The 13,524-nt window shown below is 58.1% G+C and overlaps 2 protein-coding genes across 2 annotated transcripts in view; one reads left to right on the forward strand and one right to left on the reverse strand.

Moving 5' to 3' along the window:
- The window catches only part of LOC122373820 (histone acetyltransferase KAT7-like), a 50,444-nt gene that overhangs the window by 11,221 nt on the left and 25,699 nt on the right, over positions 1-13,524 (forward strand). The gene's annotated exons all lie outside the window — the stretch shown is intronic.
- LOC122373822 lies at positions 1,751-5,767 on the reverse strand. Its single transcript, XM_043352191.1, has 2 exons — positions 5,077-5,767; positions 1,751-4,956 (listed from the first exon to the last, which is right to left on the reverse strand). Exons 1-2 carry the CDS (start codon positions 5,185-5,187, stop codon positions 2,095-2,097), a joined length of 2,973 nt encoding a protein of 990 aa, XP_043208126.1. The 5' UTR covers positions 5,188-5,767; the 3' UTR covers positions 1,751-2,094.

Below are 13,524 nucleotides of genomic sequence, written 5' to 3' on the forward strand. Positions count from 1 at the left end.
CTGCGGGGGTTGCGACCAGGATAAATGGTGGTTTCTGAGCCTGGCCGCAAACTTGGCTATCTCAACTCAAAACTAATGTTAAGGTGGGAGGGTCCCTTTAACCTATCCAACGCCGTTTACCGCTTGTCGCTACGTTGCGCCGTTTTCGAGATCTCAGGGGGGGTTGTTTTCAACCCCCCCCCCCCCCTGCAGTTCGTGTTCGGCTCAGACCCGCTGCAGTGCGCGTGTTAAGTTTATGAAACAATTTTCTGTTCCACAGCCTGTAAATAAATTGTTTATTTGTCAGTCGCTATGCTTCAGATGAGAGAACATTTCGCTAATATCCATTATTTCCCGTCGATTTCACCTTTCATGTTTGCATCAAATGTTCCATAATGGCCTCTGATGTTATGACTTATGACGACGGTCACAATTATGCTTATTTTGCTTCTCCATTTTTATGCTCCTTCATTATGCTCATCTGTGTTATGCAGTCCAGAAGCGACCCTGTATCCTGTTTGCCGCGATCACGCTCCTCCCCGAGCCTCTGGCATTTCCTGCCCGCGGCTCGCAGCCCTCCCAGTGTTTCGATGGGGAGGTCGGGACTCGGGCGGGCCTGCCGCGCGCGACACCTATGGGGGATGACCGGCGTCATCGGCCCGCCGACGTTCGGCGACGGAGAGAGGCCCGCAGACGGGACAGAGGACGGGAGGGGACGCCGGCGGCTGACTGCGTCTGGGCCGCCGGGCGCGTGGGCCAGGAATGAGGTCAGGCGTCGCCAGTCTGCTGTGGAAGAAACGCAGAGAGAGAGAGAGAGAGAGAGAGAGAGAGAGAGAGAGAGAGAGAGAGAGAGAGAGAGAGAGAGAGAGAGAGAGAGAGAGTCAGTCAGTCAGTCAGTCAGTCAGTCAGTCAGTCAGTCAGTCAGTCAGTCAGTCAGTCAGACACCTCAGGGGAGGTTTCTTTTTGCCAACTTCTGGAAAATGAGGTCACCATAAGATCGTGAAATGTTTTGGGGTTACAATGGACTTTTACTTTGTCAATATGGCGTGTCAGCATACATGACTGGTCCGTGCTACTTCGTGATGAATTGTTTTGTTTTCGTTGAAATCGCGAAATATATCGTTGATAATTATCGATATGTGTAATTACATCGCTGATGACATGGCGCCGTGACTGTCGCGATGCGTCACGACTTAACGCTGCATTTTCAGCAGGCACTGCGCAGTTTTATATAATCCCTATAGTTAGGATATAATTCCATGCATCAAAAACCGATATACCTACAGAGAGGAAGAGTAAAAATCGTGTGGATGCTGCGAAATGCGACCAATGTCTGTCAATTATCGACCTGCTTATCTCCCGTTTTCGCCGTCAGTTCGGATTCAGAGTTCAGACACATACCATCCCCGAGGGTTCGGCGTTTGCGATGTTCCGTGGGACCAGCTCGCCCCGTCCGTTGGCGGCGCGCTGCTTCTCTGGGCCCTCCCGTGGTCGGTCCGCCGCCGCCGCCGTCAGCTGATGCGCCGCAGACCGACTGACCTCGGGCGCCATTTTGTCCGGCGCCGGGCGGGGGGGGGGGCGGCACGTGCCGGCTCCGCACGGTGGCGACCTCACCCAGAGCGAACGGTGGGCTCCCGGCCCACACGGACGACTGACGAGCCGCCCTAGATCCAGCTGAAAACACCGACACTGACCAAAAGCGCTTCAGGCTTGGTGGGAGTCAGCCTCAGAAATATTATTTAAACGTTCTGAAGCGATTTAGAACTCCTGCTTCCACGTAACCAAGAAAACTATATTCCGCTCTCCTCCGAGCCTCTCAGCCAACTGCCCAGCAATCACACTCCCAACCAGACCATAGCTCTCACGCACACGTCATCGCGCATCATCATTAGCCAATCACATTGTCATACGTCATCCCCAGTGCAACTGATCAGGGGGCGTAACCCGGCCGCCCCGACGTCCGGCGGCGGCGGCGGATGACTCACACTGGGTCACCGGGTCACGTCCCGCAGCTCAGTCTCGCCGCGCGCCTGACTCATACGCTACTCACATTCCTTATTGTGTCCATCATGCTACATCACCCCCTGGTTCTAAAGAACCACATCACACATCATGTCATTCACTCAACTCATCAAGTACATCCCCCGTCACAACAATACCATATCTGTCTGGTTCCCGTCGCTCACGTACGCTGCGTCGCAATGTAACGGTCGCGGGTGATTCTCCCTCGGACAATTCGCCGTCTATTGGCTCGCTCCATTCCGTAGACACCTCAGACTGGGTCGGTGGATCGACCCTCGCGGTCTGATCGACGGTCGGCGGCCGCGTGTGTGTCTCCGTTACATCAGTCGGAGGTGTTGCCATATACATGCCATCACATTCATTGTCACTGTCCTCGCACCGCTCCGCCGTCGGGGCGTGCACAGTCACCGGTCTCGGGGCATCAGTCATGGTCAAACGGTGGCGGAGATTGCGCACATGACGCGGCACATTGTCGACTTCGACTGTTTGAGCCGACACGACGCCTGTCACAGTTCCCTCGTCCGATTTCACAAAACATCGGTCGCCCCGCCGCCGGACCCACACTTTGTCCCCCACCTGGTACACACCTGGTGTTTTCAGCGGCAGGGCGTCGCACTGTTGTCCATTTGTTCGTCCGCGGGGCGTCACGTCAACGTCGCGGCCAGGGTGTCGGAACACCTCGTTGATCGGAGCTGTTGCCGGGTCGCTGCCATCTTTAGGTGTCACGTTGTAGCGGTGGACTGCCTCAGCGACGGAGCAGGCCTGCCGGGCCACCATCACTTTGATGGTCCGGTGATGGCGTTCTACAACGCCGTTACCGCCGGGCTCATAGGCGGCGCGGAATCGCATCGCCACGTCCCAGCGGGCCGCGAGCGCCATCATAGCCCGGCCGCGGAACTCCGTCGCATTGTCCGTGAGTATTTCGGCCGGGGCTCCACGCTCTAGAAACACGTCCTCGAGATGCTGGACGATCTCCAGAGCCCCCGACCGGCGCAGCCGGCGCCAGATGGCGTATCGCGACGGCCCGCAGTCCACCAACGTCAGGTACGGGTGGCCGTGCAGGTGGGTGACGTCCATGGCCAGGCGATCCCACGTACGTTCCGTCTCAAGTGACCCACCAAGCCAGCGTTCCGGAGCCGGGTCAATCGACGCGCACGTCTGACACCGCCTGACCACGTCCCGCACGGCCGTCTTCGTGACGCGCCTCACCCCCAGCTCCCGTCGGGCGTACCACAACGTCCTCCTCACGCCCTGGTGGCCAATGTTCTCGTGTATGGCGCGGATGTCGCCCGGCGAGGCACTCGATGTGATGGCTGCGACAGCAGCCGGTGGTGACTTGTCGGGCGAGTCGGCGGCCGGCCGATCGGCGGCCTGTAGCCAGGCGTTGGGCACCCGCGTCATCTCATCGGCGCGGTTGGCAGCTGAGCCGACCAGTTCGATGGTGACCTCAAGTTCGTACTCGGCGACCAGCTGACGGAAAACAGCCACGCGCCGTCGGATAAGCATTTCGGACTGCCCCTTGGTGCGCAGCCTTGCCTTGCCCGACAGCGCATCGCTCAGCCAGCGGTGCACAGTCACCGAGTCCGTCCGGAGCGTCAGGCGACGGAAGCCCCATGCCAGGGCCATATTGACGCCGTTGAGAGCGGCGTCCAACTCCGAGATGTTGATGTGAACGTCCCGCTCAGCTTCGGCCCGTAGCCAGGACGCATCCTCGATGATGGCGTCTGTGACAGGGTCGGCTAGGACGACGCCGCGAGCGATGGAGCTGGCGTCAGTCCACACGGTGACATTTGACCCTGTCACACACCACTGGCCGCATGCCGGGTCACAGGCTATCACCCTTCGCGACACTTCATCCACTTGGCGTTGCAGTTCCTCATTGACGATCGGAGTGTCCCAGTCCGGGCTGAGACGGTTGGCTGTCCGCTTCATCCACGCAGCGGCCGGCCGTAGCCAGCCCGCGACCGGCACGTGAGATGTCAGTTGGCCGGCCCACGCGAAGACAGTTCGTCGCGTCAGCACAGGTGGAGGCTGCGTGGGTGACCCTCCGTCCCTGGTCCACTGGAGCGCCGGCCCGTCACTTTCGGCGACACGGAGGCCCAGCATGCGTGCGCCGCTCGCAACTCGCTCCGGCGGCTTACACTCGAGTCCGAAACGGGCAAAATGCTGGGCCACCTCGTCAGCTGAAACGGCTGCTTCGTTGACCAGCAGATCATCGGCGTAGGGCCGCACCGCCTCAGCCAGCCTCGGGTTCTGCGCGAGCACCTCCCTGACCACCGACTTCATGATCAGAGGCGCTATGGAAAGCCCAAAGCCGACCCTCGTGAGGCAGTATCGTCGCCCCCGCACGATGACCGTCTGGTACGGCCACAGGGCCGGGTCCACACGGAGCTGAAGAAAAGCTTTCTTCAGGTCGAGGACCGCGACCCGGCGGCCGTGGCGTCGCCATCGTCGAAGCTCCTCCACGCAGACGTCCGCGTCAGCCGTGTGAGGCGTCAGGTGTTGATTAAGCTCTCGATAATCAAGCACCGGCCGCACCTTGTTCTTTGCCGCCTGAGTTACCGCCATTAACGGGAGCAGTCCCTGTGCCGGACCGCACACCGTCTCGTCATATTCACGTAGCCAGCCCTCACTTATCCACAATGACAGCTCGGCATCGAATTTCTCTCGCGCACCCCTCGGTATGCCGTACTGAGCCGTGGAGTTGCGAAGCGGTGGCGGGTCCACACCGCCCGCCCACTTCCAGCGAACCGTCCACACCCCGGCATCGAACACTGCCGTGAAGTCGGTCTCGTTGATCCTCAACTCTGGCCCCATGTCGACCGCTCGGCACGCCTCCCGCTCCGGTGGCGCCTCACGCTGCACGCCCGCAGCCGTGCCGACCGCTCGGCACGCCTCCCGCTCCGGCGGGGCCTCACGCTGCACGCCCGCAGCCGTGCCGACCGCTCGGCACACCTCCCGCTCCGGCGGAGCCTCACGCTGCACGCCCACAGCCGTGCCGACCGCTCGGCACACCTCCCGCTCCGGCGGGGCCTCACGCTGCACGCCTGCAGCCGTGCCGACCGCTCGGCACACCTCCCGCTCCGGCGGGGCCTCACGCTGCTCCGTAGCAGCCGGGTCTTCGCTCCCGAAGCGAACAGACCCCCCACTCACACTTACGCCACGCAGAGCGTCGATGCCTGTCATACCTAGCAACACGTCCACGCCTAACAACCGGGCCGGTACGACGACCGCCCGCACATTCACTGTCGTTCCGCGCACACCCAGGCTCACCGCAGCCTGCCCACAACACCGAACTGGGCTGTCGTTGACAGCCACCAAACTGGTGTCACTCTGCTCCCATTGGGACACCACGCCCTTCCACACCACTGTCTCACTACATCCCGTGTCGACCAGTGCTCGGCACCTGTGCCCATTCACGGTGATGGCGATGATGGGCGTTCCCGGGCTGTTGCGGCGGCTGGCGACGGCGGAGCCCGTGGCGCTGATGTAGCGCCGTCGCCACGTCCGTTTGGGCAGAGCCGGGCGATGTGGCCCATCTGGCCACAGGTCCAGCACCGCAACGGTGGCCGGCGAGCAGTTCCTCTGGTCGCCCGCTGTTGCTGTACCGATGGTGGCGGCAGTTGGACGGCAGCCACCGGTGCAGCCGCTCTCTCCCTGGCAGTTATCGCCAACGTCGACCGGGCGATGGCGACCGCTCGCTCCAGGGTGAGCGTGCCATCTCCAACGCTGTTTCGTACCGTCAGCCGCACTTCCGCTGGCAGGCCTTGTAGGAAATGCGCCGTCATGACCGTGCTGGACACATAGCCGATTAGAGACATCAGACGTTTGATGGAGCCCAGGTAAGCATCAACAGACTCACCCGGCTCCAGACGTCGACGATATAGCTCTGACATTGCGGCGTCCGGTCCCATGGCAAAGGCGCTGTGCAGCTTGTCACGGACGATCTCAGCGTCTCGTTGCTCGGTCTCGGAGAGGCTGGCCCAAACTTCGTACGCCTGGTCCCGCAGGCGCGTCGGCAAAACAGCGGCCAGGGAAACGCGTCTCAGGGCGCACAGCTGTTTCGCCTGCTCCAGCCATTTGACGACGTCACCGGTACCGTCGAACTCTGGTATTGCCCGCAGATCGAAAGCAGGTGCAGGAAGTTCGGGTTCCGCCGCATTGGTATCGACCACCGCGGCACCACTCTCCTCTTCCACGTCAGACATTGTCACAAGCACTGATTGTTCTGAGAATGGCCGAAATAGCTTGAAGCGATTTAGAACTCCTGCTTCCACGTAACCAAGAAAACTATATTCCGCTCTCCTCCGAGCCTCTCAGCCAACTGCCCAGCAATCACACTCCCAACCAGACCATAGCTCTCACGCACACGTCATCGCGCATCATCATTAGCCAATCACATTGTCATACGTCATCCCCAGTGCAACTGATCAGGGGGCGTAACCCGGCCGCCCCGACGTCCGGCGGCGGCGGCGGATGACTCACACTGGGTCACCGGGTCACGTCCCGCAGCTCAGTCTCGCCGCGCGCCTGACTCATACGCTACTCACATTCCTTATTGTGTCCATCATGCTACACGTTCATTATTTCTTCTTGGATGTGTCTCAAAGTCATGAGACGGATTATCGATTACTTTAGGTACGCGCCAGGATGACCGGGCACCAATTGATAGCTCACACTCGTATGAGAAGGAAACTTCTTAAGCTCAAGACACAAAGTTGTAGCAACGGTTGCATGTGCTTGAGCGGTTATGTTCTTTTAGTTCAGCTCTGTCGATTATTGGCGACATTGACCTAATTATGCTTCAGTGAACCGTTGATGCTTAGGGCGCCGATATCCGATTTTTTCACATGTAGGCATGAAAGGTAAACTACAATGTTTATCGGTGCACGAAGTTAGTTCTCGCTGCTCTGAAAATATTTCTCATATGAATACGAAAATGAAAACAAGGCTTCGTAAGTAATACGCTGTGAGCTAAATGTTGCCCAAGGCGATAAGGCACAGTTATGTTCATTCATGTAAGGCAATTCATGTGGTTGGCTGGTAAGTTGTGGGTGTTTCATACAAATGCAGCCAGGAATAGGCGATAGTTCTTAGTGGAGGACGCCTAGATCCGGCTGCGTCATGCAGACTGCAGTTTCGTGGACGGACTTCTACACCATGTATGCGCCGGTCGAAGTGGCGTGTCGGGGCGGCGGCGCTGGCTGCCCAGACATGGCCCGGGGCGTGACCGTCGGCCGCGCCGATCGCAGGCTGGCCGGCCGCCGTCTGGCTTCGAGCAGCGGCGTCTCCAGGCGCCGACACAGGGGAGGCGCCCGCCCCACCGCGGCAGGGGAGGCCATGAGCGGCACGGAGCCGGGTGGATCTCAGAAACAGCTGGGATCCAATGTTCGGCTGAATCCAGGGCGTGACCCGGCTCGCCTGCCGTGACTGTGCGCTGGGTCCGCCCATGACGCTCTCGGGGAAAATGGGTCAGCGCGGCGGCTGTGTCTAGACAGCGGCGGCGGCCGCCGGCTGTTGCCAAGGCTGCCGGCCGCGCCAGCCAGCCGGCGCACCATCGATCCCGAATGCCCGGGCCGCCGCGCCAGGGCGGGGCGGGGGGGGGGGGGGGAGCTGCCGCAGCCATGGGCTGCGACAGCCATGGGCGGCCGGCCAGGGCCCTGGCGGGGGACCGCGCAGCTGCCGGAGGGGCGGCTGCGGCCGCAGCTCACAGGGCCGCAGATAACGACTAACGGTGCCGGCAGTAATTGCAGCTCTGCGAAGGGAGATAGGGCCGGGTGTGGGTCGGACAGCCTTGGCGAACCGGACATGCCGTGCGGCAGCGGCGGCCGGCCGCCGGAGTCGCTCCCGTATACCGGCGGATATGGCGAGCAGGCGTCTGATTTCGGTCAGGGCCGCCGCTGCCCACACGGGCTGTTTTATTTTCCCGGGTTTGTTTTCACCCGGCGGCTGTGTGCGGCCACGGTGTCCAGGTGGCCCTTCCTGGCCGATTTCGCCGAACCGGGGGACGTCGCGGCGGCGTTATCCACTGCGCTGACGCTGCGTCTGTAGGGAAGGTGCCATCACAGACACCTGGTGCCGGGCCGGGTCCATCCAGGGGAGTGGCTCCTGACTCCTGACTCCTGCAGCGCCTCTCCGCTGCCGCTGCCATGGGCCATGGGCCATGGGGGCCATGGCCCCCCCCCCTTGGCCGATTTTTTTCAAAAATAAAATAAAAAGTTAAAAAGTTAAAAAGCTGAAAAGGGGGCCTCCTGAAAATAAAGTGGCCGAAATCCGATGAGTTTTTTTTTTTTTTACCTACCCACTTAGTTATTTCTTAGAAGACTAGCTGAGAAGACTTCTTTGTTAAAAGATTGGTAAAGCTTTTCATAACTTGGAGGTCTCTTATACTCACAGAGATGACCACTTTTACAGGGCCTCCTAACCTGCACAGAGGGCCTCCAAGCCTGCACAGATGTTGAGATGTTGCCTGAACAGCTAGATAAGCTCAATAGACGCAGTTTTTTTTTTGGGGGGGGGCCAACAAGTGGGAAGATGGGGCCTCCAACAGGTGGGATTATGGGGGGGCCTCCTGGTTTCTAATGGCCCCTCCCTTGGAGATTTTCTGGATCCGCCCCTGAATATTCTAAAATATATTATTAAATATATATTAAAATATATTAAAATGTTCTAGAGCTGTATTCCGAGGGATTGATCGTATGAAGGTGAATGCTTAATTGGGAGTCAGTGACAGTAAACGTTTTAATCTTTATGCTTTGCTTTGCGTTTAAGCGGTAGGTCGGTGTCAGTCGTTTCAGGGCGCTATCGATGTGACGGGTGGTTAGCTGGGTCACAGGGTGCTATCGATGTCACGGGTGGGGCGCTATCGATGTGACGGGTGGTCAGCCGGGTTAGAGGGTGCTATCGATGTGACATGTAGGGTGCTATCGATGTGACGCGATGGGGTGCACTGCTATCGATGTGACAGGTGGGGCTCTGTCGTTGTCACGGGTGGCCGGTCTGGACTAGCCCTCTGCGATGGGACGTCGCGTGGTCTTAGCGCCTGTCAAACGTGACACCCTAATTCGGCTGCATTATTAACCCGGCGGTATCATGCAGGGCTGTTTTCGCACCCAGTGTGTGTGTCCAGAGGTGATCGAGAGCGATAATTGAATTTCCTGGCAAACATTTCAGACCGTCTGTTAGGGCGGGCGAGGCTCCGGCAGTCGTGGCGAGTTACCGGTAGTTATGGGGTCGGGCGCCGGTTCATCGCCAGAGCAAACAGCGAAACCACGGGCTCTGTGACCGACACCGGCCACCGAGTGCCGCCCGGTGCAGCGCGCTTCACCTGGTGGAAATAATTGGCTTATGGGAAATTAATCGCCGCTGCCCGCTGTCCGATTTTTTTTTTTTTAACGGTTTTAAGCGTGTTTGTGTAAAGGGGAGGGAACTGGGTCATCGAACTCAAATGGTGCACCCAATCATGCTCTCACGGAGTCTTCAGGGTTAGGTGAAGGTTTACGGAGTCTTTCCGGTACTTCAAGTTTTGATGAGGTTATTTTAATAGTTTTCATCATCAGTCCTTTTCTTGTTCCGTAAGCCCCTTCGCATGCGTAGTTCCCCACATGGTAAGGTGGTGGTTTCACCATCCTGCTGAACTCACCGTATACCTTCTTAGTTACATCAGCCGCCGCCCCGCGCCCAATTAAAACGGGTCTCCGCCATCGCCAATTGCTCTTTTGTCTCACTGTCCCGTCAACCCAGGCAGACGTCCCCCCTCCCTCAGGATTCAGTCTGCCCCCCCCCCCCTCCCCCGCCTACCTCGCCGGTGTGCCGCTGGGCTGTTTGTTGTGGTTACATTGATCGCCGAGGTCCCGTCTGGCCGGGGTCGCAGGCTCGCCGGCGGCACACTCCTGGATACCACTGTCTGGACAGGCGATACAGCCCTGGATGCCACTGTCTGGACAGGCGCACATACCCCTGGATATACCACTGTCTGGACAGGCGACACATATCCTGGATATACCACTGTCTGGACAGGCGACACATACCCTGGATACCACTGTCTGGACAGGCGACACATACCACTGGATACCACTGTCTGGACAGGCGACACGTCCCTGGATACCACTGTCTGGACAAGCGACACAGCCCTGGATACCACTGTCTGGACACTGGACAGGCGACACAGCCCTGGATACCACTGTCTGGACAGGCGACCCACCCCTGGATACCACTGTCTGGTCAGGCGACCCACCACTGGATACCACTGTCTGGACAGGCGACCCACCCCTGGATACCACTGTCTGGACAGGCGGCACAGCCCTGGATACTACTGTCTGGACAGGCGACCCACCACTGGATACCACTGTCTGGACAGGCGACACAGCCCTGGATACCACTGTCTGGTCAGGCGACACATCCCTGGATATCACTGTCTGGACAGGCGACACAGCCCTGGATACCACTGTCTGGACAGGCGACACATCCCTGGATACCACTGTCTGGACACTGGACAGGCCTTACCACCGTCTGGAGTGGACCTTCGAGTGCCTGGACAGGCGACCCTGGCTATGTCTGCTAAATATGCTAGCTATAGGTGCCCGTGGCTAATTGAGCCCGACAGCTCCGTGGTTAAGCTAAAGCATGGCTTCCGATCATGCAGGGTCCATCACTGACCCAAAACCACGGTTCCAACAGGCGCCCGTGATCCCTTTGGAGTGGGCCAAGCCGCGTCTGGCATGGACGGAGACTGGACGTCAATTTTTTTGGCTAGTATGAGTTAAACTGTCGGAACTAACTAATACTAATAACTAATAACTATATACTAATACTAATAACTAATAACTAATAACTAATAACTAATACTAACTAATAATTGAGATGGCGCTGGTGTCGCTGCGCCTAGGAGCCGGTTTTGCGCTCCGCCAGTTTTCGTGTCATTGCTTGATATCCGTTAGTATTTAGTGTCATTTTCGTTCTCAATATGTATCTTAGCAGCGTTGCAAAGTATTGTTGTGTGCTTTTCTTCGCCCTACTTACCTGGAGCCGAGGTACGTTCATCCACGAGTACACCGCTGCCGCGCCGGTTTCGTCTCGCACCGAGATTGTTTACGTTCGTGGTCAGCTGTATGAGCTCGCTGTGCCTCTCCGCGCCATGACTGTCTCACCTGGCCTGTCAGCTGCTGCAGCGCCGGTGACCTTGAACTGGGCTCGCTCCACTGTCACTGATCACGTGACCGCAGCTGACCGACCGCCGGAGCACCAGGTCGGAGACGCCATCTATACGCGACAGCGGCTACTTCAGTTGCGAGACCTGACCGTCGAACGCCGGAGCATACCGAATGTTGACTTCTTAGCGCGACTGAGACGGCTCGGCATCGCCAGGGGAGTCGGCCATCGAGGTGTGAGAGGAGGTCGTAAGTCGCGTCTCGGTGCGAGGCCGATCTCGGTGCACATCACGCCTCGGCCCTTTACCGTGCGGACGGGCCGCACCGACGAGGGACAGCGCTGCCTCCTCCACCCGCCGCGCCTGACTCTGCGGCAGACTGAAGCTGCCATGGTCGCAGCTCCTACCGGTTCAACTCACCCTACCGTGTCTGCAGCTTCATCAAATATCACCATAGAGCTGCTGAACGTCCAGTCTCTCCTACCGAAGCTTCCTGACATCGAATCCGAGCTTCAGCAGAGAGACACTGACATCTACTGTTTCACTGAGACCAACCTCAAGACTGGGACACCGAACCGCCTCGTCAGCCTACCGGGATACCGGCTGTACCGGCAGGACAGGACGCTGGGACGTAAGAAGGCTGGAGGTGGTGTCGCTGTCTACCTTCGTGACACTCTGCAGGCGGCTCGGATTGCTACACCAGCGCCATCTGGACAGTCGCACGCCGAGTCACTGTGGCTTAGTGTTAAGCTAAATAAGAAGAGAGCCACCACCATCGGCTGCATCTACCGACCACCTTCAACGAGTGCCACTCAGGTGGATGCCGACTACGACTACATAGAGGAGCAGTTGCAGGCCGTACTCGCCGCCCACCCGTCTCAGAAGATTGCGGTGACAGGTGACCTGAACTCGGACGCGCGCACGAGTCCCGCCGCTCACCGTCGTCTCCTCGAGCTGGAGGAGCGCTTCGGACTGTGTAATGTCGTTTGCCAGCCCACTTTTTTCAGAGGTGACGTCCAGTCCATCTTGGATGTGGCGCTATTATCACGTGACTTGTGTGATTTTAATAACCCTCCTGCATGCTTTATCGAGACTTGTCATTTTGTGTCCCATCATCGCCGCGTCATTGTTCACTCATCCATGCCGCGTGTTCGACATAAGCCTGTATACCGAACAGGACGTAACTGGCGGGTGTTTGATGAGCGTGCGTTCTTGGCTGATGTCGCAGGAGTTGACTGGCGCGCGCTGGTCAGACGTGATGCTTCCTGTGAGCAGCAGTGGGATGCTTTTGCTCATGCATTGACACGCTTATTAGATAGACATGCGCCCATCCGTAGGTTTAAGGTCCGTAACCCCGCTCCTCCAGCGGTCACAGAGGATACGCTGGACGTCATGCGGCAGCGCAGGGAGGCCTTGCGGTGCGCTGACGCTGACACCTATCAGCGTCTGAACGCGTTAGCTAAGCGTGCAATTAGGAAGGACCGGCGTGACGATATTACTGAGCGTGTGCGTGCTGCTCCTCCGTCGCGTCTGTTTAAGGAGCTGGAGTCTGTTTTCGCTCCTAAGCGCGGCCCGTCAGTGTCCCCTGTTGATCTCACTGCCTCAGAGCTGAATGATTATTTTTGTTCTATCGGTAGAACTACTCGCGACACAGTGATGGCAGAGTTTGAGCGCTCAGATCGACACCCTCTTGATGTTCGGCTCCCACGCGTCCACACGGGAAGGCTGAACATCATCCCAGTGACGATTGATCAACTTCACACCGTGCTCTTTAGCCTGCCTAACAAAGACCCGTGTGTACCGGGTGACGTGCCAGTCAAAATTTTAAAATCATGCTTTAACTACATCGGTCATCTTTTACTGCAAATTATTAACTGTAGCATAGTCACTGAGTCTGTCCCTTCCAGCTGGAAGTGCGCTGTTGTCATCCCTCTCCATAAGAGAGGCGAGCCCTCGCAGGCATCAAACTTCCGACCTATCACTAATGTACCCGTCATCTGTAAAATCGTAGAGAAGTTAGTACACCAGCAGATCTCCAACTACCTCGAACACTATTGTCTCTTTAGTCCCGATCAACATGGTTTTATGGCACGTCACTCAACTACCACGGCTCTTTTAGCTATGACCGATCACATACTCTCTGGCATGGACCATTCCGAAGTCACCCTTTTAACTCTGATTGACTTAAGCCGTTGCTTTGACGTTGTGGATCACGCCACCTTGCTGACCAGCCTGGAACAGCTCCAGATATCCACGGGCTGGATCAGCAGCTACCTGGCCGGACACACACAGCGGGTACGAGTGGGTGACAGACTTTCTGAGCCCTTGCCCATTAACATCGGCACCTTCCAGGGTTCATGCCTCGGCCCATTGTT

Source organism: Amphibalanus amphitrite, unplaced genomic scaffold (assembly GCF_019059575.1).
Source record: "Amphibalanus amphitrite isolate SeventyFive unplaced genomic scaffold, NRLGWU_Aamphi_draft 001557F_arrow, whole genome shotgun sequence".
Lineage (NCBI taxonomy): Eukaryota > Metazoa > Arthropoda > Thecostraca > Balanomorpha > Balanidae > Amphibalanus > Amphibalanus amphitrite.